We start from the raw sequence: 24505 nt of genomic DNA, 5'->3' as shown, positions 1-24505 counted from the left end.
GTTTTTTTTTTTTTTTTATTATAGATACCCTTTCCAGTTGTTGCAACCTGTACTACAGTACAGTGCTTGGCTTTTGGGGTGGGTTTTTTTTTTTTTTTTTCATCCTCAGTGGTCTTTGTTGCTGCAGCCTTTAGTCATTGTCCAGCATTATTTTTTCATGCTAAAATTCACTTTATGTACTTCTCTGCTTCATAGTTTGTCAGTTTTGGAAAACTTTTAAGACTTGAGGATCAATTTTTAGCAAATTTTATGGCCAGCATTGCACTTAGGGTTATAAGTCATAGACAGGCAAACAAATGTGATCTTTCCATTACAAACTTCAGAAGTTCCTTGAACAACTATCACTATCCTAAGAATTGTTCCATTAGCAAAAAAGCTACATACGGGCCTAATATCACAGTTCATTGGATTTAAGATAACCGTACTATACCTGACCAGTAGTACTGTAGCATTATACTAGGGAAGAATGTAAGTGTTTTTTGTGTTCAAACAAAAAAAAATCGTATGTTTTTGAATATCAAGGGACAGCAGGGCAACCTGAGGGTAAAATTATTTTAGAAATGTGTTGGATCTTAACAGTCCTTCAAGTTTCAAATATTCTCTGGTGAATGAATGAATTTTGCATGAACTTCAATCCAAACTGAAAGCTTCTCAGATTTTGGAGAAATTATCACCTATATTCACTTTTTAAATTATTCTCTAATGTATTATACTAACCAATACGATGTCAGCACTGTTACATTATGGTTATATTAATGTAGTATTGCTCATGTCTAAGTAATCTTTAAATAAGGGTAATCCAAACTGGCAGCTGTGGGATCAGATTCAAGTGCTGAAAATATTTCACCCAAACCCTACGGGGAAATGCCTTTAGGTCTTTGGTCAAGACCTGTGTCTGGAAAACTGTTACTACCGTTTCCAGGTGGGAGAAGGGCATCTCAGAGCAACGCCCACTTCTCACTGTGGAGAATCATTCTGATACTTGGGAATATATCATTTTATATGAACTTATTCTTTTTTATTTGTTCTATATACAAAGCTGGAGATTTCATTCATTTCAGTATAACTTGGTGAAATTCAAAAGGATTCTTTTTTGCATTTGAGTAATGAATAAAAAGCCCCTAAAATGTTAGCTAATTACTCAAGATCTGTTTCTTGTATATACTCAGAATGTCATACTTTTAATACTGAAAAGATGCTTTTATTGCTGTATATTCTTGTTAGACGTGAAGAATCAACTAAATAGGGAAATGGTGCTGAATACTGTTCTTTATCGTGTAAAATAATTGAAAATTCTGCCAAGACTTTGAAGACTGCAGTCATTTCTTACATTTTTTATTTCTGTTTCTCAGTCTTTAGGTGCTCAGCACACTGACTTCTTCCCAGTGTTCTGAACAGCTAAGAAATTTGAAAACCTGTATGTTATTACTTTTATCTTCTACCTACATTGGAAGATGCACATTTATTTTGTTAAAATATCATATGAAACAATAAACATTTAATATTCTAAGAAAAAAACCTAACCTGTGTGAGGGTCTCATATTTCTGACATCACATTTTTGTGAATGCCATTTAACATGTTTAGCAGAGAAATCATTAGAGCTGATTTTCCTTCCTCTGCTACTGCATATGTTTTAAGACGTATCTCAAAGACATGGTTGGTTTTTTGTACGCGTCCTTCATTGCGATAAGAAGCAATATTTTTTTAAAAAGTTTCTGATAGTGTGGAAACTAATATAATACTATGTTACTGTAATAGTTAAGGAGAAAAATGTTATATTTTTATGTGAATTTTATTTCTTCGTATTTTTTCTGGCATTAAATTTTTCTCTTATTTTCTTTGAAAAATGAAATTCTGTCCTCAAACGGTAGACCACTTGAAAATGAGCATACACTCTATGACTTAAGACCAGAAAATTTTCCTTTCACAGTACTGCCGGAGAGTTGCACAGTTATTTTTCCCTCTTTGATGTTAGTAGACCATATGAAGTACAATGTACCCCTCTGTCTTTCAGTTTCGTTCACCCGCCCCATTCAGATGATGTGTGCCTCCCTGCTGTGAATTGCAAGTTGCGTAGTACTTTTTTATTCTCTGCTCTTTTATTTATGACTAACCAAAGCCTCTTTTTTGTCTGTGTACCTTGAGGGTTGTGTTCCATCTGGACTCGCACATGAAAGCATTTTTACTAATTTATTTGAAGATATGCCCTTGGCCAACGTTTCAAGTGTTTAAATGCAGAACAAGACAAGATTGGGAGCTGGGGTTATAAATCACTTACTCAGAAAGATAAAAATGTCTTGTCTAAATAGGGAGTCCTCAGCAGCTAGAAGTCTGGACCAGCCAAGTCCAAATACTAAGGTCCTCTCTCCTGACCTGCTGAAAACTTACAGGCCTCCTAAAACGTCAGCCTCCTTGAGGCGGTGGTGGTCTTTGCATGCTTAGACATAGCTGTTACTGACTTGTGCATATGTCCAGTCAGCACTGGCAGGCAGATCAGTTTTTGGTAAGTTCCTGCAGCTGTGAAGGACTATTTTAAAAATAAACCGTTTATCTTCTATTCCAGAAAAAGACAAGGCAAAGGAAGTATTTTCAGATATATAGTAACTAACATTAGACTGAAAGAGAGAATTGTTTTCAGTGTATTTGTTTCAAGCTAAGTCTGAAATTAGTTTTTCTGAAGTACTGCTGTGAAGTTCTCTTTTATATATTTTTCCAAAAACATTTTTAGGTATGCCTATATAAGATCTTGCTTTTAAATGGTCAACTCAGATTACTGTTTGGAGGAATGACTAAGCCTAGATAACACAGCAGACAGAACTTTGTGTTTATAAATCAGTACTTGCCTTTGCAAATATATTTTATGATATTTTTTTACAGTCAGGGAGCTTGAGCTCTTAAACAGGTTCCAGTCTTCATACAGGCTGTTTGGGTGAAATGGGATGTTGTTTAAGAGCCGTTTGACTATCTAAGCGTAAAAAGAAAAATCAATTACTCGTAAGCTTCTTGAATTCTACTTTGATATTCCACAGAAAATGCCTTCACTGGCTATTGTATGCAATCCATTTATGGAATCAAATGCTTCATCTGTAAACTTTTAAGTTGATATGCTGGGTATCTAAATGATTGAGGAGGGGGGAATCTTTATATTTTAATTTTCTCTGAAAATGATATCTCAATATATATCAATGGCCATAAAAAGCTTCTAGTGTTTAAGTGACGAGAGTTTTTCAAAGAGTGAAACAAAAAACTAGCTACTAAAGTATAATGCAGCTGATCTGAGCTTATTAAAAAGGCAGGCAGTATAGGTGCTGCTGCTGTAGTTTTGTTTGAGACAACTATTTCAAAGGCAGAAATCCACATCCTCAATTCCTGTTTTCATTATGTCGGAGAGAGAGAATATGCATTGAAATTGTATTACTTGCTAGCACAGGGAAGGTCTCTAGTTATCTTTGCATTTTTGATTACGGGTAGGATTTTCAAAGTGCCAAAATGATGTGGGAAAGTAAATCCTATTGAAAATCCATGGAACTTGTGCTTACAAGACATTTTGGTAATTTAAAAGCTTGGGAGGTCAGCATTGTGCCGGAACAGAAGTAAGAATACTGTCTCTTTTTTTCCCCCCTTGGAGGGTGAGGAAGGGGCTCGTAGAATGATGTCCTCAGCAGAGAATTTCTTTAGCTGAGTTTCCTAAGAAAGCAAAGGTTGTGTCAACATGCTGTACCTTTCTATCCGCTGTGAGTAAATAATGCAGATTCAATTTCAAAGACATATTAAAAACGTACAAAGCACAATTTTAGAGAAAAATGACATAGAAATGCAAGGGGATGAACTCGTTTAAGTTCTCTTTTATGTTGACTGACTACTTTAAAAGAAAAATCGAATTCTTAATTTCATTTTAATTCCGTTTTGTAATTCAGCCATGCCATGAAGTCCTTACTGGTGACTACCGTAATGATATTTGGAAATGCCCTAGAAATAGCTGTAGGAGGTGAAGTCTGTAGTACAGAACAGATAAAATTGTACTTTTTTTTTCTTCTGAAGTAGTTGCCATTTCATAAATAGCATAATACAGAGTTTCCATTAGTTATTCTTCTATCTGCTCTGCAAAGGAAAGCATTGAAATATTGAAATCCAATGAAGCATGAACCTGTTGTGTTTGCAATACATTTGCAGTAGCTAGCAAGACAATGAAGAGCCTTGAGAGAATTCCTACCTGTGCCATGTTTTTGTGATTGAATTTGGAATTGTCCACTCAGCTGGAGTGAGGCTTCAAATTGGCAGTATATCTTTTCAGTTTTCTATTTAAGTAGAAAAAAAATTAAAATTTTTAAAAATTAAAATTTTTAAATTTGGAGACTACATAGCTTAAAAAAACTTCTGTGGAAATGTGTGGATAAACAGATTATTCTGTACATTTAATCCAACTTCACTGTATTTAGTAGAACAGCTACAATTTGTGTCAGTCAAGAATGTGGCTTAATATTTTTTGACATATATATTTGCCTGTCAGTCTGGGTAAGGTTTGGTTATTCATTGTATCGTTAATTCTTTATATCTGCATCTCTGTTTCTTTGGTAAACTAAAACAATATTCTCTGTTGTTTAAAATTTCCATGGAATTTTTTTAAATTATGCCTGTTGAAAATTGGAGAAGATCAGTTCTAGATTTATTAAAAAAAGAAAAAAAAAGAAAAATAAAAAGAAATTACCTGCTAGCAATCTTTCAACAAACACTGAAAGTTTTCTCTAGAATGCTGCAAGAGACCAAGATCAGTTTTCAGTCTCATATTCTCTAGGTAAAACCAACAGTATTGGCAGAACTGTTTCCAGAAGATAAATAGCACTGGTACCACCAATACTCATTCCTTAGTCAGCGAGTTGACTACTAAATGTGATGTCATGAGTACTTAAGTGAGATTTTCTCCAAAGAATTTTAATAGTTCTAACATTTAGAAAAAAATGCACCATTGAATTAGATGTGAAATTTTTGACAGTTTGTTTTACTTAGATTGCTTTCTGCTATAAGCAGTATAAAAACTTAGCTGTGTATGTCATAGCTGATGAACAGTGTAACTTTAAAGGACTAGTCCAGTATCAGCCAACAGGTGTAGCTAGAAGAAGGAAGGAGAAACAGGAATACTGGAAAATATGTACATCGTTTATAGATTAAGTGCAGATATCTGTACCAGGTGGAGATAAAAGAGGTTCAAGGATCTTCCCACCACATGAAAATACACGCATCCCCTCTTTCCTTTTGCATTGTAGTGCAGAGGCAAGAAAAAAATATAGTGTTAACAGAATAAAGGTGTGCCAGCCTTCTGATTCCTTGTAAGAGTCGCAGACTGGGTAACATTATCTCAGTTGTAGTTATTTTAAGGCAACTAATCAAGCAAGCAGACATCATAAAGTGTTTCACCTCCTACTTGTAAATTCAGCAGTCATGTGGTATGTCTGGGTGGAGGGCAAACAGGATGTGCTTTAACTTTTCTGCTTCAAATCAGTCAGTATATGGTATTTTTGAGTGCAAGACAAAAGGAAAATAATCACAAATAGACGTTCATGCTACATGAGAGCTGATTACGCTGATATGTCTCAGACAGGTATTTGAGGAGAAGCCCTTGTCTGAATATGCACATCATTAATTTTATGGGGATATCTTCATTTTATTAAGCAAGCTTCAGGTTGTCTTGTGTGCTATTCTATATTCTGCTTCTAGAGGATTGCGGGTGTGCTACAAACAAAAGTTTTTGAACCACTTGTCTTACCAAAAAGAAAAGAAACTGTTGGCAAAGTCCCAGACTTAATTTTGAGAAAATCTGTCAACGCTTTTGGTTTCTTTGATGCCAAGTCAGTTCTTTATTGCAGCTTTCTGAAGACATACTGATATAATGTTATCTATCTTATTATAAGAAAATGTAAACACTCAGTATTTTTACTAGATTCAGTATTTTTACTAGATTCGTAGCTATTCTTTTCCTGTAAGAATGACATTACAGTTGATTAAATTATGAATAGCTTTCTTGAATTGAATAATATCATCCGTACCTGCAGTACAGGTTTTATGGGAAATTCTTGTAACGGATCCCTTTATAATGGTGTTAATATAGCACAGTGCTGAAATATTAAGATACAGATGCATGTCTCCGGACAAATTTTCCAAGTCTTTTAAAAATTAGTTGAAAATATACCGGACCATAACAAACAAGATCCTTATTTAAATACCTGTATCTTGAACAGTAACTGCTGAGTTTTGACTACTAGTTTTGCCAAACTCTCCAGTGTTAGAGAAACATTCTGGCAATGTATGTCTTAGTTGTGTGATTGTCCTATTTCTAGGCCTTTTGACAAATATACTGAAGAGATTTTCGGTGCATACAAAAGAGTTCAAAAATTGGGGTTTTGTAATCGTTCTTAAGACCTGCTATCCTTGCACTGAGTTGGTTTTGTCAGCCAGTAGGTTTCCTTAGTCATTGACAATTATATGTTTTCTTTCCTGGCTGGTGAGCACTAACCAGAGAAATAGCTGTCTTCACTGGAAAATATCCTTTTAGAGCAAATGAGCAAACCAGAAGTCTTATCTGGAACCTTGGGTTTTGTTAAAATGTGATGCATTGTCTTATATTCTCATTTATGATCATTATTTCATCATCATTGATCATCATTATTAGTTTCATCATATGAAAATAACCTTGAATCATCAGTTCTGCAGACATGTTTGTGTAATTTGTAAAAACTCTAATTTAAAAGAATGGTTAGTGGCTATTGAGCTTTGAAAGAAAGTTCTATCTAAAATATCTGTGTATTCTACTTTGGTTAGTTGATACAGAACAGATGAATTCTTACCTGTAAGTAAATCACATAGCTGTACAGTGCTGCTGGTTTGCTGCTTGCCTTCAGAGTTTAAGTTCTTCAAGACAGGAATTTTCTCTCTCTGTCCTTCTGTCAATACAGTAGCTAATTCAATGGTTCTAGTAATGTATGAAATGCAAAGATGTACTGTAATGTAGTATCATAGTTTTAAAAAAAAAAAAAAAAAAGGAGATAAATGAAAAATACTCCCATACAAAAAAAACCTAGCAGGACTGTATAGTTATTTTTAAGTTTCTTATCCCTTAAAATGTTTCTCTGTTTATTTTTAAGCAAGCAATTGAATTTCATGCATCTTTTTTTATAACAAGTTATGTCTGAGTAAACCTGAGCACATGCTAATGGTGTAGTGATGTATGAAAAGGATTTTAGTACATTAAAAGGAACACATTTTACTAATTGCCAGCTACTAAGAATTCAAGGACCTTCAACTTTGTTCTAGTGGGATAAATTGTTAGATACAGTTCATACAGAATTTTAGTCTAAAACTATGATTTTAAATGACGCTTTAAAAAAGTGGAGTGGGGAGTTAGGTAGTCTCTTTGGACTTGAAGGTACTGTTTAGCTGATATATTTGAAATGTTACATACAAATTGCGAAGTTTATTACTAAAATAAACCACTTGACTCATCCTGGTATTTATTTTACCACAGGTGAGGCTAATGATAAAGATGTCCAGGTGGTGGAACTTCCCATTGTTGACAGTTTACACCCACGGCCCCCTTACTTACCGTTGGCTATCCCCGAAGACCTGGCTGATCGGCTAATTCGTGTCCACGGGGATCCTGCAGTGTGGTGGGTCTCCCAGTTTGTCAAATACTTGATTCGTCCACAGCCATGGTTAGAAAAAGAAATAGAGGAAGCCACGAGAAAACTTGGTTTTAAACATCCAGTGATTGGGTAGGTATTTAATTTTTATTTTTAAATGCTTGTGCTTTAATATGTGTGTGTATGGTGTTTCCTTTTATGAGAAACTGTTCTATGATAGTACTCCAAGAACCTCAAGCATTTCGCGGGGATGGAGGGTGCTTTCTAAATGAAGTTTTTATTTTTTAATTGTGCATAACGCAAGTTGATCACAAGTACTTCTTTAAAGCATGCATGTGTACATATAGCTATGCAGAGATATATAAATGGAGGCTCAATGGAAGGTTTGTTTAAGTTTCATTCCATATCTAAAAATGTAATACAGAATTTCAGTGTATAATTTCTTTACAATTTATATGCTAGAAACTTTTATGTCTGTATATTCTTTTCAAGTGTCTATAGCCTTTATATTTGAGGAAAAAATGCTAAGCCTACATTTTACATACCAGAATCCATATCCAATGTTATTGTTGGCCACACCTGAACGTGGTATGTGCCTTGTCCTCCCCTGCTGATGGTTTCACTATTGTTGTTTCTTAGTGTATAGTAGCAGCAGCCAAGGATTGGAAAGGACTGTATTTGGAGTTATGGGGAGAAGGAAAGCACCTATGGGCAATGAAGAGCAGCTTGTGGAAGAAAGGTGTAACATGAAAAATGTTTGCTGCTGCCTGCACATGTTGCTTCCTTTCATCACAAATTTCCTTTAGTCCTTAGTGTGCCTTGTTCAAGGAGTACGTAGTAGCTCTGTGCAAATCTTAGCTCTTTTACTGGCTTCTGACCATAGACCCCCTAGGCCACTTCACTACTGGCAGGTTTGAAGACTTGCTAGGTTTCAAGCATCTAGGGGAAGATATGTCTTTACCACCGTCATTCAAATCATGCCTTCTAAGTGGTGCCCCAATATACCCATGATGAGAATACTCTTATTTTGCTTTTGAACTATATTGAAAAAGCATTATCTAGCCATGCCAATTACATAGCCTCCTGCCTAGAAGGAGTACCCTATATGCTATAATTAAAACTCCTTATTCTTTTCTTGGTTACCCTTTGCTTTCCTTGCAAGATAATTATATGATTACATTGTTTTCAAGAACAGACTAACAGCTAATTTCATATCATTAAAAATAGTTGCACGTGAGTTTCAGATTTTCCAGTTAATAATTCCTTAAGTTGGTATATCCAGGTGGATGTCACTGATTTCTAATCCTTCTTTTTTACCTGAGCGTTCAATTTAATATGCGTTCTGGAAGTGCAGGCATGAAGTTTAAATTTAAAATTTTGGTTGCTAACATATCTGTCATGTTTATAAATTGATTTCTTAGCTTCTGCTGTTTTTCAGTGTTCACGTCCGAAGGACAGACAAAGTAGGAACAGAAGCAGCATTTCATCCCATTGAAGAATATATGGTACACGTTGAAGAACGATTTGAACTTCTTGCCCGCAGAATGCATGTTGACAAAAAAAGAGTGTATTTGGCTACAGATGACCCTTCACTGTTGCAAGAGGCAAAATCCAAGTAAGATGAGTTACGTTTATGTTGCAGTTAGTTCCTTCTGGTTAGGTTTACAATCTCTCACTGTTGTGGGTGTTAATCTTAGTGTAGTTATTTTTGTTATCTTTCACTTATATAAGATTGCATTTCAGCTTCCAGGGATTTTGGTTTTCTCTTGGCTGACTTTTTTTCCAGGTGTGCTTTCCTAAACTTAAAGCTAAAACTTTAAGAAGAGTTGAGTCTTTGACTATTTAAAAATAAACTAATGCTTTAAAAAGGAAGGAAAAATAATTATAACAAATCCAACTAACTTGTTATAGAACATGCAAATTAAAAAGAAACTATTTAGGAATATTTTTAAAACTGCTTAAAGTAGTAAGAAGTTTTACCTGTCCAAATCATACCTCTTTGTAATAATTTCTCTGGCAAGTATTCACAAACCGTTTGAAAAAACTTCTGATGACTCTTTCAGAAAGACTTCTGTATTGACTACTTAGGCCATTTTTTCACCCTACCAGTGGAATAAATGTAGAGTTTGTCCTTAAATGTATCTGGGATTATCAGTCTGTAACATTGTCTTTAACCCTCTTTTGATCTTTGTTGTCTTCTAGCACTGCAGCATGTGGCAGTGAGAACTTAATCCTAGCTGCAGCTAAACTAAAAAATCGTATAACTGTTCAAACCTGGAAATGTGCAGTATGCATCCATTTACTCCAAACATGACCAGTATTTTCTTGTACAAACTCATTAAGTCACGTGTTTAGCAAAGGGTCACTGAGATAGCAAAACCTGGAAGAATAATGTTTCTTATTTACCTGTATCCTTCTTAGATTATAATTGGTGTCACAGATGTAACAAATGTCACAAATGCTTATTGCCTTCACTGTCGAAACTAGTGAAAGTACTTCAGATATATTGAAGTTAAACATAAGTGTTACTGAGTACAAGCTAGCATGTTTTTCTTTGGAGTAGCATTTATTTATCTATCTATATTTCCAAAATTTTATCTCCCTTGAGCAAAAGAATATTTTTTCCTTTAGGCAAGGAAATTAAGACTTTTTAAAATCAAGGTTACTCAAAAATGGCAAATTTCAAGCTGTTTTACTCTTAGTAGACACGCTTGGAAAAGCATCTAAGATAACATACTGGATTACAGAATTTCTTTGACATATGCAAGGTAAGCAAAAAGTCTTATTTTGTAGTAGAGGAATTTTATTACAGCTTTGTGAATCTATGTAGTTCAATTTTGCTATTCTATTTTTCTTTCATATCTGTAAAGGCCTGCTGTTTAAAATTACGTAGTTTTTGAAAAAACTAAACCAACATATACAACTCCAGATGATGGCAATGTAATCCTTCCTTTTTTGTATGTGTAGAGACAAGAACAGTAGCAGAAAAAGTTATGATAACATACCATTAAAAGTGCAAATCTGAGCATTGAAAAGACAGGTAATACCAAATTGGGGTGATAAAATTTAATTCATTGACATTGTCCTAAATAATTTTATTTACTGCTTTAGCATAATAGAATTTGATATTGTTTCAACAATCTCAGGAACGTATTTTTTCTTTATTTGTGTTCAAATCTGAAACCTTAGCATTGTATTCTTTAACTTTGTCAATAACCAGATACACTAGGTGTATAAACACAGGGACCCAATTCTTCTAAGTCCTCTGTAGCAACGCAATTGCTACTGAATTTTATCAAGCGTTACAGTTTCTGAGGCAGTTAAAGGTGTATTCCAAATCACAATTTTATTTACATTTATTTGTGAAAATATGTAGCCCATTAATATAGCATTTCCTTTCTACATTTTTTAATAAAAGTCTAGAGTCTGTTAGTCGTGAAGTTTTTTTGATATGTTGTTCCTAAGTTTTTAGTGTGTCGTAGTTTACAGTGAAACACTTTTTCTAAGTTGCTTGCATGCAACTGTCAACTTGCAGTGGAGTAGAAGGCATCTGAGGCTTCCTGTGATCTCCTAAAAGGCGAGAGACACTTTGATGTTTCAGTATCTAAGGACATCTGTGATGAGACTTTAGGAATGAGGCATCTTTTCTTCCTCTTCTTGTAAAGAGAACTGCAAATTACGCTTTGCCAAAAACGTTTAAGCTTCTAGTTATACTGCACTGTCAAACTTTAATAGAAACAATTGTTGCACTATACTGCAATGGCTTTTATTGCATTCATTAATGGCTGCAGTAGTATTAGTAGCTACTAGATATTAATCTCCCTTCGTACAAGTATGCGTGGCTGTGAAACAATGCTGGCATTTGAATAATGATCATGAAGTTTTAGAAGTAAACTAACATAAAGCTGAATATAGATGTATCATTTTAATTAAGAGAAGTGTATCAAAACTACTTACAGCCATGGAAATAATAATATTTTGATTTAAGTTTCAGAAACTTCCTTTGCTGTCACAGAGGCCTATCAACTGCAAGTACGGTATTAAAGACAGCGGAGTCCGTAGTATCAGTTTGTAGGAGTGCGAGTGATTCCCTTCCATCCCCCACTTTTCACCCCCCCAAAAAACCAAAAAGAACTATGGTATGTTTTCAGAATTAGGATAATATAGAACAATGTGATTAGACAGGAGGAGGGTTGAGAGTTCAATAGCTATAATGGTTATGGGATAAAGCGCTTGGCAACTTTTGGTAAGCCAGAGGACACATTACCTGTTAGGAACGCTATAAACTGTTTTTTCGTTGTGCTTGAAGCAGTCATTAAATCATCCAGTGTTTTGAATTTTCTAGTTTACATGTTTTTAGTTTATGATGTTATTGACAACGTCTTCCCTCTCAAGATAGAACCATTCAAAATAATGCAGCTGGGCACGCACATGGATTCTTAAGGAAGCCTATTTAATACCTGTCTGTTTTATATAAGAATCTTTTTAGATCTCTTTATCTACTATATAAGCATTAAAATTCAATAAACTAAAATCCTCCCTTCAGGCTGTTCACCTGTAATGTCATCTATGCTTTGCTTTTTCAGTTTATACAGTTATTCCCTCCCTCATGAGTTTCATTTTTTCCCAATGCTTTGAAGGCTTTTTCACTGTATTTCATTGTTGTTCCTTTACTTTCACAATAGCAAGTTAGACATCTTTTCTCCTTATGTAATAGATGTAGCTTTTTGGCTTGTGTGTGTGGTCGGGGAAAGTAGTGATAGTCTTGCCTAATCTTTAGGATCCAGGAGTGGTTCAAAGTTATTGGGCCTGTTGAGCAGCTTATGCATTGTTGGAGCAAGACCTGAACAAACATGTTATTTCCTGCTCCGTTTGTACGTGCATTTGCATATATGCATGCTCACGATCTGATTTCTGAGGGAAGAAAACTTGCATTGCTTATTCTGGATAGGTCCCCAATCCTCTTAAGTTGAGCATAGGGACCTGGGGCTTGCCTTGGTTTGCACTGCTGCCCAGTTTAGCTATAATGTGTTAAAATAGTCAGCTGATGGGCCTCTGAAACCAACTGAAACTTGAAATAGTCTTGTTTTGGTTTCTATCTTTATCTGAGACTGGTGATTAAGGAAGGAAACATTACTAAAGAACAATTCCCCCCCCCCCCCCCTTTCTCTGGTTTCCTTTCTTCCCCCTCCCTTTCCTAGAGAAATATCTTGCCTGGCTTTCAGCATAGCTTTCAAGTATCTATTAGGGAGCTAAACAAGAATTGGATATTATTTTTAGATGACTGAAAAAAAAAAACATTATTATACCAGTTTCCATTCTTTTTATTCTGTTTTATTCTATTTTATCTTTGCAGTCTGGTCCTTTCCTGTTGTTAGAAAAGAGGATGTGTGGGCAATTTCTTTAGAAAGATGGAAGGGACCCTACAGAATATGGTATTTAGATGGTTCTATTAGTAAGAATATGAACTCTTATTTTTTACTCATTTATCGCAGCATTCAGGTATCCTAGTAATAGACCTCCACAAGGTCTATTGAAAGAAAAAAAAAAAAAAACCTTACAAGGTAAGTATTACAGTAATCATATAAATACAGACAGAAAAGGGAATAAAAGGAAGCAATAGCTAACCATGGAGCTTTAGCAGTTTAGTTTCTCTTATTTTTCTATAGTCATCATGATAAAGGATAGTTTTAAATAGAATCTAAAGCACTGTACTGAGTGGAAAGGAGAAGTAAACCTCACCTGATGCAGGAAGTCCCTGGGCCACGTATGGTAGAGCTTGGAAGAAGTATAGGCTTGGCCTATTATTGTATTTTTCTTTATGCATCTCTTTGTAGCCAGTGTTGGAGACAAGATATTGGAATGGAAGTCTCTTTGCTCTCACTGAATATGGCTGCCGTTATACTCATGTTTAACGGAAACCTCCTTTCCCCAGCATGAATATAATATTGGGGGAGGAGAGGGAAGGGAGATTAAAGTGCTTGTTTAAAAACATAATCAAGTGAGTATGTAAGTGCTCAGCTGGGATCACTGAGGTGAAGAACTGATCATTTCTAAAACTGTCAGATGGTTTAAGATCTACTTTATGAAATGGAAGTTAAGACCAGATTGAAAAGTATCTTGAAGAGTGTTTTCTGAATAAGTGGAGGAAGGAGAAGTTTCCAAATGCATGAATAGATAATTCCGGGGTTTAGTGAACCTCAAATTTGAAAGAAATTGAAAGAAATGATGGAGTGCTTTTAAAAAATAATTTTAAAATTATTTTCACTGGTATAGGGAGTGCTCTGGGATTCGTGGAAACATTACTCATAATTCTCAAATTTTCCTATGAAAATGAATATATTTTGAATTCTTTGATGCTACACCTACCTACTTTATGGGAAGAATAGCTTTGTGCATCTTGTTTCTTATGGTGTTGTCAGGAATGTGATATTGGGTGAGCTTTGGTACTAGATCCAATATTAGACTTTTTTGTCCTTCATTTCTGAAGGTATTGGAGAGACCTTTTACTACTAGGAAATCAAATGCTTCAAGAAAGAATATTTTATCTCTACTTGGCACGTGGATTCTGCTTTAGAAATCTGAAGGAAGTGATTAATTCTAACAATTTTCCTGACGCCAAGAACTTTCTGAGGAGCATACTGTATTCACTGTCCTTAGCAATGGCATCTTCTACTACATATTTGTCACGTTGGCTACCTCAGTGTAGGTCTACTAAAAGAGGACCCGTTGCCTATCATTGTACCTCAGCTAGTGTTTACAGTGGAATATGACAAACTTCCATTGTAGTCTATGCTACTTTTTTTTTTTTTTAAAAGAAAAAAGCATACTAATATGGTTCGCACAACAGAAACAGAAATGGAAGGTATGAAAAATATTGTATTGTCATGTGTTGTATTTTGAGAACTGATTAAATATTGACAGAAAACGTTAGCCACAAAGAGAAGATAAGAAAGAAAATGATCATTGTGATAGATTTCATACTAGAGAAAAATTTTCTTGATCTGCACCACTATAACTTCTCAGAAAAGGTATTATCAGTTATTCTTAATGAATAATATTGTTACCTTCTCCGTGTGTCTGTGTGTGGGGGGGTGTTCTTTTATTTTATTTTTTTTCCCTGTGGCTTGAACTTCCCCTGACGTTCATGATCAGATGCACCCTTTAAATTTGTCTTGTTACCTCTGGGAAATTTAGCACAGATGTATTCATTTTTGTGTTAGAGCAGATATTTCTCTCAGGAACATGAAATTCTAATAAAATCACGCTGAAGATAAATTCTAATTCTTTCTTGTGTCGTTTAATCCCAGATGTGAGGTTTTGCATAAAGCTTTTTGATTTGCTTTTGAAATGAATTTTCCTGATGTGGTAGTCATGGCTGGTTAATGTCAGATGGAAAAGCCTACTCTATTTGCCTGTTTGACTTCTAAAGACAATTTTTCCAGTTACATTAACATGGAATAAATTAGGCATATTCTTACAAGAGGTTGCCGTACTTATAGGTCTGTCCCATGTACATAATATGCTCGTACTAGCTTGTTGTATACAAGCATGTGCTAACTTCAGTATCTTTCCAAGAACTCTGAATGCAAACTTCCTTATTTTGAAAGATGTTCGGTACAGGGCTACTGGGCTTTGAAAAATCTTGTTAGCTCTACAGTGATAGTTGTTACTTCAGCATTAAGACCTGCCCTGTATTATGATTTTTTCTTTTTTTAGACACTAAGAATGATTAATTCATACAAATGTAATAATAACTCCATTACTATGCTATGCATATATTGCTTTATAATTGCTACAAAGTTATAAATTTGCCGAATACATCTTATTTAAATTATTAAATAATTAGCCTTGTAGTTAAAATTTTGTGACTGGCAGTTTAGTCACACTCATTATACTTCATGAATAAACTGTAATTAACGTGTAATAGCAATGTAATTATAATTGTTGTTATGGCTAACTGAAATTTTTCATGTAAAGCTTATTTTTGCTGGGGACTGAATGAAATTTTTGTAGTAAATTCGCACTACTTTTTCCAGACTATTTCAGTCAGTTCCCCAGTAAAGGGGAAAAAATGTTGAGAGAACAGTGTTTTTTAACATTTAAAAAAACTTTCTGCTTTCAAAACCGTTGTTGCATTTTAGAAACTGTCAATTTTATTTTAACGTAAACCTCAAAGTTTTGGATTTTGATTTAAAATACTTCAATTTGTTTATAATGTACTAAAAAAATTTTTGCATGAAGTTTTACATTTCTTTTATTTCCTTTTGACTAATAAACTGAAAAATCTGTTCTCCACACAGCATTAATAACTGTAAAGGGCAACCAATTTCTTTTCTTTTATTTCTTTAATTTAATAGGTCCCTCTATGGGCTACTGATTTCTTTGTGCAATGTCATAATTGGTATCTAATTGAAAATATGAGAATAAAGAAAAATGAAGCCTAGTAAAGATGCAGTCCCACATTCTTTTTAGCAGTAGAGGAAGCCAAAGTATTTGAGTATCTTTTGTTTAAAATCAGTAGCATTAGCAGGATATGGTAATGGTATCTTACAGTGTAAGATCTCAGACGGACTTAAGGTGTTGTTCGCTTCTCTGGATAAAGATGCAGCATGTATGGAGGCAGCAGTAGCATTATGGAGTGTTCAGCAAAATTATAGTGTATACCCTGTAAAGGAGAGAATCACTTAAAACAAACTAACAGACTTACTTTGCAGCAAAGATTGTTTCCTCTTAAAAATAAGAAAATAAGACCTTGCTGTTAACAGTCTATTGTATTTTCACAGGTATCCAAATTATGAATTTATCAGTGATAACTCCATATCTTGGTCAGCAGGACTTCATAATCGATATACTGAAAACTCCCTAAGAGGTGTTATTCTGGATATCCATTTTTTGTCTCAAGCAGACTTCCTGGTCTGTACATTTTCTTCACAGGTAAATTGCAATATACATACATTATAGAGTATAAATCTCAGTTCTTCTAAATCTCAGTGGTGGTCATGCTCCTACTGTCTTATTCTTGGTGCTCTGTCATGACAATTTTGTGGAAGAATTAAAGAGTCTGTATGCAACGTGAGCGCTTATATGACACTCGGCACTGGTTGATTACTTAGCTTAGGTAATTAGCTTAGTTAAGGCACTTAAGAAAGTAAAAATAATTTTGAATGTGTTTAACACTTCTTAATTTGTATGAAGTTAATATATAACTTGCATCCATCTATTGCTATACGTTGTTGCACTCTACTACAGCTTAAACATGTCTGCTGTTGCCTCAGTTGATTACAGGAAATGTAATGGAAAAGAGTAAAGAAAGGAGACATTCAGTTTCTCCTCAATTACTTTTCTAGCAATCCAGTGGCAGCACAGTAAATGCAAATTCTAACCACTGTAATCCACAGAGACTTCTTGTTGCGGATAATTATATGCTATAAGCTTCTTTTCTTGAGTGGCTTGCTGAAGTTTGCTGGAGCCCAGTGGAAGACTGGATCATGTAATTGGCATTTTCTTCTCTGTTACATCATACTTCTGCATTTGATTTCATGTATCACAAAAAGCTGTTTAATGCAGGATTAAAAAAAATATTGGAAAAGCAGCATTTTCTGACTCATATGATAATCCACCGAATTCAGGTTTGTCAGAAGATGACTGAAATCAAACAAAGAATGAAGACTTTTTAGCCTACTGTTGTCACATATGCTCTTAAGTGGCATTGCTGATTAAGAAAGAGCTTAATTACAGACGGTGGCTTTGTGGTCATCTATAATTGCACTATTAATTATATATGACCGCAAGGCACTGCCTGTAATCGAATTCTTTCCTAACCAGCAGTGTCACTTAAGAGCATATGTGGCAATAGTCAAAATATATGCCTAAAACTGAAAGTAAAAGTCACTTCAAAAAGAAGTATTCTCTACAAATGTGGATTGGCTTCCACACTTTAATGACAATTAGATAATAAACATGATATTAATACTAATATGTGGCTGATACAGTAACATATTGACTTTGACAGACAGAATTCTTAATCACGTTACTGTGGCAAGAAGACAGCAATAACAGGAAAAAGTATAGAAAAGCCTCTTGCATCTGAATTATGTTTGTGGGCACATTTTTCACCATCCAGCAAATTCTATGAAGAAAATACCTTTTTATAGCATATTTAGCAGGTAATTAATATAAGCTACTTCAGACCATGACATGAAAAACTCCAAAGTACGAGTCCTCACTGAGAAAAGTGGGTGAGGAGCGTTCCACATTTATATGTTTGATCCAGCTGAAGTACATTCACTGAATGTATGTCACAGTGAAAGAGGTGATCATCAGCCAAGACCTAGGGCCACTTATGTGCCATACACATATCGGTGTATAGACAGTTCCTGTCTTGAATGAAGAGTTATGCACTTGTGGGTAAAAACTTTTCTTAGTAAGAAATCTATGACAGTCTGTGCTATACTGTAGTTAAATATCTCTGTTTAAAAAATGGTGAATTTTTCCTTTCAATGAAACAGTGGGTACAAACAAACGTAGATGAAACCTTTATATTTAAATATAGATACAAATGGTTTGCATGGAGTATAAGATACTGTACAGTGGAACTGACACCTTCCGCTTCTATTCTAAGTGTTGAACTAATTTCAAAAGAAGACTATATAGTGGCATAGGTATGGTGATAGGGGTTGATGGGACATCTGGAGTTCCTCTGGTACGATCCCATGTTCAAAGTAGGGCCAGCTTGAGAAAATTGTTCTTCGTGTTCATTTGTAAAGGAATATTTATCTGATATTGAATAGTACATCTTCAGCTATGAAAGACTATGATACTGCTGCTAAAGTACTGTAATAAAAGACAGTAAAAGACAGAACCATTGCCATTTTGTCCTATGCAAATCTGTCAAATATCTCTGTCTTTCCTGAGATGCTGCTTGATAAGGTTAGACACTTAGACTTTTTCTTCAGTATTGATGCTTTTGTATTCCACTGTAGTGTAGCTTTACGTTTACAAGTAGGATGTTGAGATTCTTGCTGCAGAACCAGTGGGTTTTCTTAATTTAGACCGGAAGAGCTTTATTGCTTTTGGGTCTTTTAATCTGTGTAATCTAATAAACTCAATTCAGTGTTGTATAGGACTGCGTTCCATACACAAGTATAGTAGCAGGTACGTTTCCTCTACGAGCCAGGAAGTTTTACTGGCTATTAGGCTCCTTTGCACTTCTTCAAACAACGTAGTTTGCACTGCCCCTTTCTGAAGGTTCTGCCTAAACTTAATGAAATGGTCCTCCACAAAATGCAATTGTCCTGGGATTGCAGACCAATACTGTAGTCCATAGATTTTTAGAAAAATGTTTAATAAACTGTTTATTCTGTCCAGCTTCTAATGAAGTCATGTGAGAAATCAGCCGAGATGCTGAAAAATCAGAATGGCTGCCTTGCTGTAACTAACAGCTCCGTGGGTTATGTTGACTCTGCTGTTCTGAAGCTTACTGACATAAGATTAACAGCTTAGTGTGTATGCCTGCATAATTAGCAGAACATATCCTATGAGGAGTCATTTTTATTCTTTGGCAGCAGATGTTTTAAGTGGTTAGGTGTGCCTTCTGTAAAATGATGAACGCAGAACTTGATCTCAAGAACAGTGACAAAATAATGCAGTTATCTATTCATGCCTTTAAGAACTTAATTCTTTCTTTGTATCATTATGGCTTAATGGTCATTCTTTTAGTTTTATTCCATTTTCCTTGGGTGCCTCTTTAAATACATCTGCTATAGTAAAAAAGGCTGGGAATTTAAGAGATTTAGACATTAAGAATGGGAATGTTAAGTATTAGTAAGTTTTACTTACAAAATACTTGATTTTTAACAAGTAATATGCAGTGCGGTTTTTGAAAGTACATAACTTAAGTAACACCTTTTCCTATTGTGCATGTTTGGAGTGTCCACTCTGTAATTGTATTGCCTTTCATATAAAACAATACTCTGAATAATTTCTTGAATAGAATGTTACTTTGCTGTAGCTATGATGTTTTTAAAAAGGGACAAGATCTGAAGGTAAAGGTAATATCTTTTACTGGACCAACTACTTGGAAAAATTGTGTAAGATTTTGGGCATGCAAACTTTTCTTCAGGTTTCTTTCTCCAGCTGGAATCTTCAGATCTTCAAGAGGCACAGAGGAAAAACTGGAGAATCAGAAGGGATGATTTTTAGTGAATAAGATTATAAATTGTAATTTTGCTTCAAAATCTTAAAATCTCAAGCCTTAGGAAAAAGTTTTTGGTGCCCCATCAATGCAGGGGTTGGCTCTGTGAATCAGATATTTGAAAAAACCCAAATCTGGCATAATCGACTTTATCAGTGACCACTGACTGAGTCCATGATATCAGTGTTACCGTAACAGTCACCTTCATCAGGTGGCATCAGCTTAGCTTCTTGGCATTCTGTTTTTTTGCTAGAGAAGAAACTGGAAGAGCAGTTGAGCTGAAGAGGACTGCTGTTACTGAAGCACGTGCTACAGTCTGCTCTTTCAGCACCAGAAATTCAGACTCGGTTTTGGCCCCAGGTCCTGCTCTTCCCTCCCTTCTTCTCCCCCCACCCCTCCCACCACACATCAGTTTTTAACTCTGTAACCTTAGGATGCATAGTATCCTTGAGCTTTGTTCTCATTCTGTGTCTCCCTGTATTTGACAATAGAGATATTTGCTGAATGACATGTTTGGCTTTCCAGAACTGCAGAGAATTATTCTAAAATCTAGGAAAACCTGTATTAGATGGGCTGTAACTCTCAGTAGCTGAGACTGAATTTGATCTAGCCATCTACTTCATTTATTCTGGCCAATTTCTTGTGCTTAAGTAGTGCAAACTCCCTCAAAAATCATTTAGCAAGAATTTTGCTACTCATGAACCAATGCAGAGCTCCAGTGTTTTCTTTTGTAACGCTTTTCTGAGATCTGTTATAAGCCTTTGTTTCCACTGTTAGGAGTCTTTTCTCTTTTGCGGCTTTAAATCTTGATCTGGTCTTCTAACATTTGAACTACTGTCAGTGTGCGAGGCTATATTATCATCAGTGGAATAGTTTGATAGTTACTTTAGCTTGAAGATGAGCAAAATTCAGGCTATTAATGACCACCCTTTGCCCAACCTGTATGAAGAAAAAGTAAGGATGAAAATGTAGTCTAACTTATTCCCAATGTGATTTTGGACTTTCACGTTAATCAGTTGTATGCTGACTTTTTTTTTCCAGATTCTTTTCCTTAGGAAACGGAGTTAAAATCTTCATTACAGGGGTGTTAAGAGAAAATGATAGTGTGTGTGAACAGGATCAGACCCTTTAGGAAGTCTCCTATACTGATTCTCAGTTATGGTACTGAAACTAAATGAATAGTTTCAGTTATGGTACTGAAACTAAATGAATACTGATAAGAGCTGAAGAATAGGGATTTCATCAAAATACTGCTAATAAAATAAGTAGGCCTACCAAGTGGTGTGGACTCAGAGGAACAACCTACCTTGGCACTGTGTTTCAGCAATATTGCGGTAATTGAGATGTATAGAAAGGCCATGTGGTGGCTGCACACACAAATCATCTCTCTGAAGCAGAATAAAGATTGTATGTTAAAACAAGAGACTTTCTGTCTCTTCAGTCTTCATTTAGATGAAATCATAGCTCCCTCTGCCATATTGATTTGAGATGATCTTTACCTCTTCTGATTATGAGTGCCAAAGCCTTGTTCTATTGCTAAGAAAACCCCATCTCCCACTTCCATGGACATCATGGTTAATTTTCATGGATTAGAAGCTGTCAACATGGAGTATGTAGAACCTGCAGAATGAAGATATCCTTGAGAAATGTGCTTTAGTGTTTGATGTTGCTAATGAAGAAATCTGCTGTATTGTTGTTTGCTGTAGCTCTTTCAAGAGCTTTCTATATTTGTTTATGCAGAATTAGAGAGAGAGAGAGAGAGATAGTAATTCATACTGGAAGTCAGAAAGATCACAGTGGCCAAAGCGGACACCTTACTGGGAAGAGCTTTCTAGCTAACTTGTTGAAAGAATGTAACTGCAGCCTTTGTGTTTCTGGCAACTCTGAGGATTCTGCTAGTGAGAATTTTTTTTTCAGTCCAAAGAAAAGTCCCTTCATAAAATGTAATCTGGAAGCGTGGAGGTGAACAATACCACTTAAATGGATCTTTCTGCTTACTAACGTTGTTACTGTCTTGTTGGAATTCGGTTTCATTCAGTTGTCTTCCACACTGCCAACAGTTGTATTTTATCACTGGTCTAATAGTAATAGTATTCTAAAGGCCTGTGCTCCTGGAGCGTGAAAAATTGAGCTCCTTAAAAAAAAAAGAAAAGAAAAGAAAAAAAATTTCTATTGCAAAGAAATCTTTCAAAAACAAGAAGTAAAATAAACGTTACTTTTACATTTGATTGGCTACAAAACTTTCTTTTTAAAAAGGCAAGACTGTTAGTGCTCATATGGGTATTTTCAATTTTTCTTGAGAAGCAGACAATTATTTATTTGCCAAATTTGATCTCAAGAGTCCTAATAAAAACTGTATATTTCTGATTAGCAAATATAAAGTATTTTCAAATACTTTACTATCACCTTTTTAAGAAACTGGACATTCCAAAACTTGATCCTTCTGTGGAATTGAGTTCTTGCACATTGGTTGTTGAGTTCTTGCCCATATTAGAGGTGCGCACAATATTTATGACGACTTTTTTGTTTTTATTTCCAAGGTGTGTCGAGTTGCCTATGAAATTATGCAGACATTGCATCCAGATGCCTCGGCGTATTTCCATTCTTTGGATGATATCTACTATTTTGGGGGACAGAACGCCCACAACCAGATTGCTATTTATGCTCACCATCCACGAACTGCTGATGAAATTCCTATGGAACCTGGAGATGTAATTGGAGTAGCTGGAAACCACTGGGATGGTTATTCAAAAGGCATCAATAGGAAATTAGGAAGAACAGGCCTGTACCCGTCCTATAAAGTTAAGGAGAAAATTGAGACAGTCAAATACCCTACATACCCAGAGGCTGACAAGTAGAACAAAAAGAGGAGACTCACAATTCCAATTGGTTCAATCCAGTCAACCTACTAACGAATGGTTTATTTGGGATTTGAATTTACATTTTAACATGTAGTTAAAATGAAGGTGTTTAGTACTGAAGCTGGATAAGAACCTGCGAACAAATGGATGGGCTATTATTTGAACTTGCTCTTAAACATTTTTTTGTTATATGCACTCTCACACATGCACACACAAAACCACATACAACAGGAAAACTGTTGTTTTATACTATTTGTCTCTTTTCAAGATTTGTCCCAATCATTAGTCTTACATGAGCTTTGGGCTCTTTTCTCTGCCATTAATTGACAATAATTCTCAGACTTAAGACACTGCCGCATTGTGTAATATGAGTGACATGAGCATATTTTGTATGTGCAAAATTTAAAACATGGTGCCTATATTTGAAAGATTTGTGACCTTTTTAGGAGAGCCATGCCTGTTTCACTAATGGGCAAGAGTTTAACAGGCGTTACCATGACCACTGAACTTGCTTCAAACAACAGATTCAAGTTTCAGACTAGATTTCTTTCTTTAAAAGTTTATTTTTAGCATTCCATTGATTACTACACATCATCATTAATAAAATAAAGGATACATCCAACAATAAAATAGTCATTGTCTGTTAGGAACTTTTGTAAAACAATGCCATAAACAACTTCTTTAGTACTGAATGTTTCTGGACATTGCCTTTGATTAAAAAAAAAAAAAAAAAAAGTAGCTGGAGTTTCATCGCATTTTTAAACACTATGTAGTGCAACAACTGCCAGTGGTACAGTGTTGTCTCTGTTCTGCAGACAATGGGTTTCACCAGGGTGACTTCAGTGGCTCAATTTCTTATGTTTACTCTTTAGCACTATTCTTTACTGTCTCTGTTTCTCTTCTGAAAGCCTTTTTTTTTATGGGCAATATAGATAGCCATTTATCGTTCTGGCGTTGAATGTAGTTGCTTTGAAGTAAGATATTCCAGGTTATCCTATTTATAAAACTTGTCAATCAAGATGTGATTTCAGAATAGCGAGTAGATGCTGTTTCACTGCCTTAGTACTCACAGAATCTAACAATTTATCCAGAAGATAGTAGGTTCCAATAAAATCTGCACAAGGGTGAATTTTTATGCATGACATAAAACTATTAGTAATTAGTATTAGTGTTTTGAAATCTGTTACTACTCTGCTCTCTGTTGCCTTAAGAAAGGTGACAATTTAAAAACCTAATTTTAGGCTAATTTAATTTTAGGAACAAATTTGTAGATATTGGGCTTTATAGATATATGTACAAGGTATTAAGAGATTATTTCCAAATAGAGAAAAAATATTAATAGCATTGCAAAGTCTCTAGTGCAATCTGATCTGGAATAGTGAAAGTGCAGAAAATGTTCAGGCAATGGAGAAAATGCCACATGAGAAGAGATTAAAAAAGCATGGCTTGTTGACCTTAACAAAACAAAAGCTAAAATAATATTTAGATATACTTATAAATAGATAGATGACAATGTTGACATAAGAACTAATACATACAGTTGACCATGAATAACTTTTAGGCTGAATAGTACGAGGAATTCCCTGAGGGGTGTGAAGTTCCTGAGTCGTCTAATTGAAATAGCTGTTGTAAGATGGAACTTGATCAGCATATATAGGAATTAATTGAGTAATTCTCTGTGACATCATTTGGAGGACTGATCCAGCAGATCACTTCCAGTTACATGTATTTTCCTCATCTGAAAAACTCTTTTGCATGTTGCAAATGAATAACAAAATCAAAGGTGAAAACTAATGTAAAGAAAAGGAAAAAA

General features: G+C 35.0%; 1 protein-coding gene across 10 annotated transcripts in view; it reads left to right on the top strand.

Moving 5' to 3' along the window:
• FUT8 (fucosyltransferase 8) overlaps positions 1-23324 on the top strand; it is a 127744-nt gene extending 104420 nt beyond the window's left edge. For 9 of the 10 annotated variants that reach the window (XM_068945601.1, XM_068945607.1, XM_068945604.1 and 6 more), the window contains 4 exons: positions 7521-7767; positions 9074-9250; positions 16422-16572; positions 22372-23324. In XM_068945601.1, coding sequence (XP_068801702.1) covers positions 7521-7767; positions 9074-9250; positions 16422-16572; positions 22372-22689 — 893 coding nt within the window. In that variant the 3' untranslated portion in view covers positions 22690-23324. The remainder of the gene's footprint in view (positions 1-7520; positions 7768-9073; positions 9251-16421; positions 16573-22371) is intronic. The other variant, XM_068945609.1, reaches the window with a different exon arrangement.
• Positions 23325-24505: the final 1181 nt, after the last annotated feature.

This window comes from Struthio camelus, chromosome 5 (genome assembly GCF_040807025.1).
Source record: "Struthio camelus isolate bStrCam1 chromosome 5, bStrCam1.hap1, whole genome shotgun sequence".
In the NCBI taxonomy this organism is placed as follows: Eukaryota; Metazoa; Chordata; class Aves; order Struthioniformes; family Struthionidae; genus Struthio; species Struthio camelus.
This window is presented reverse-complemented; position numbering and strand designations above follow the sequence as displayed.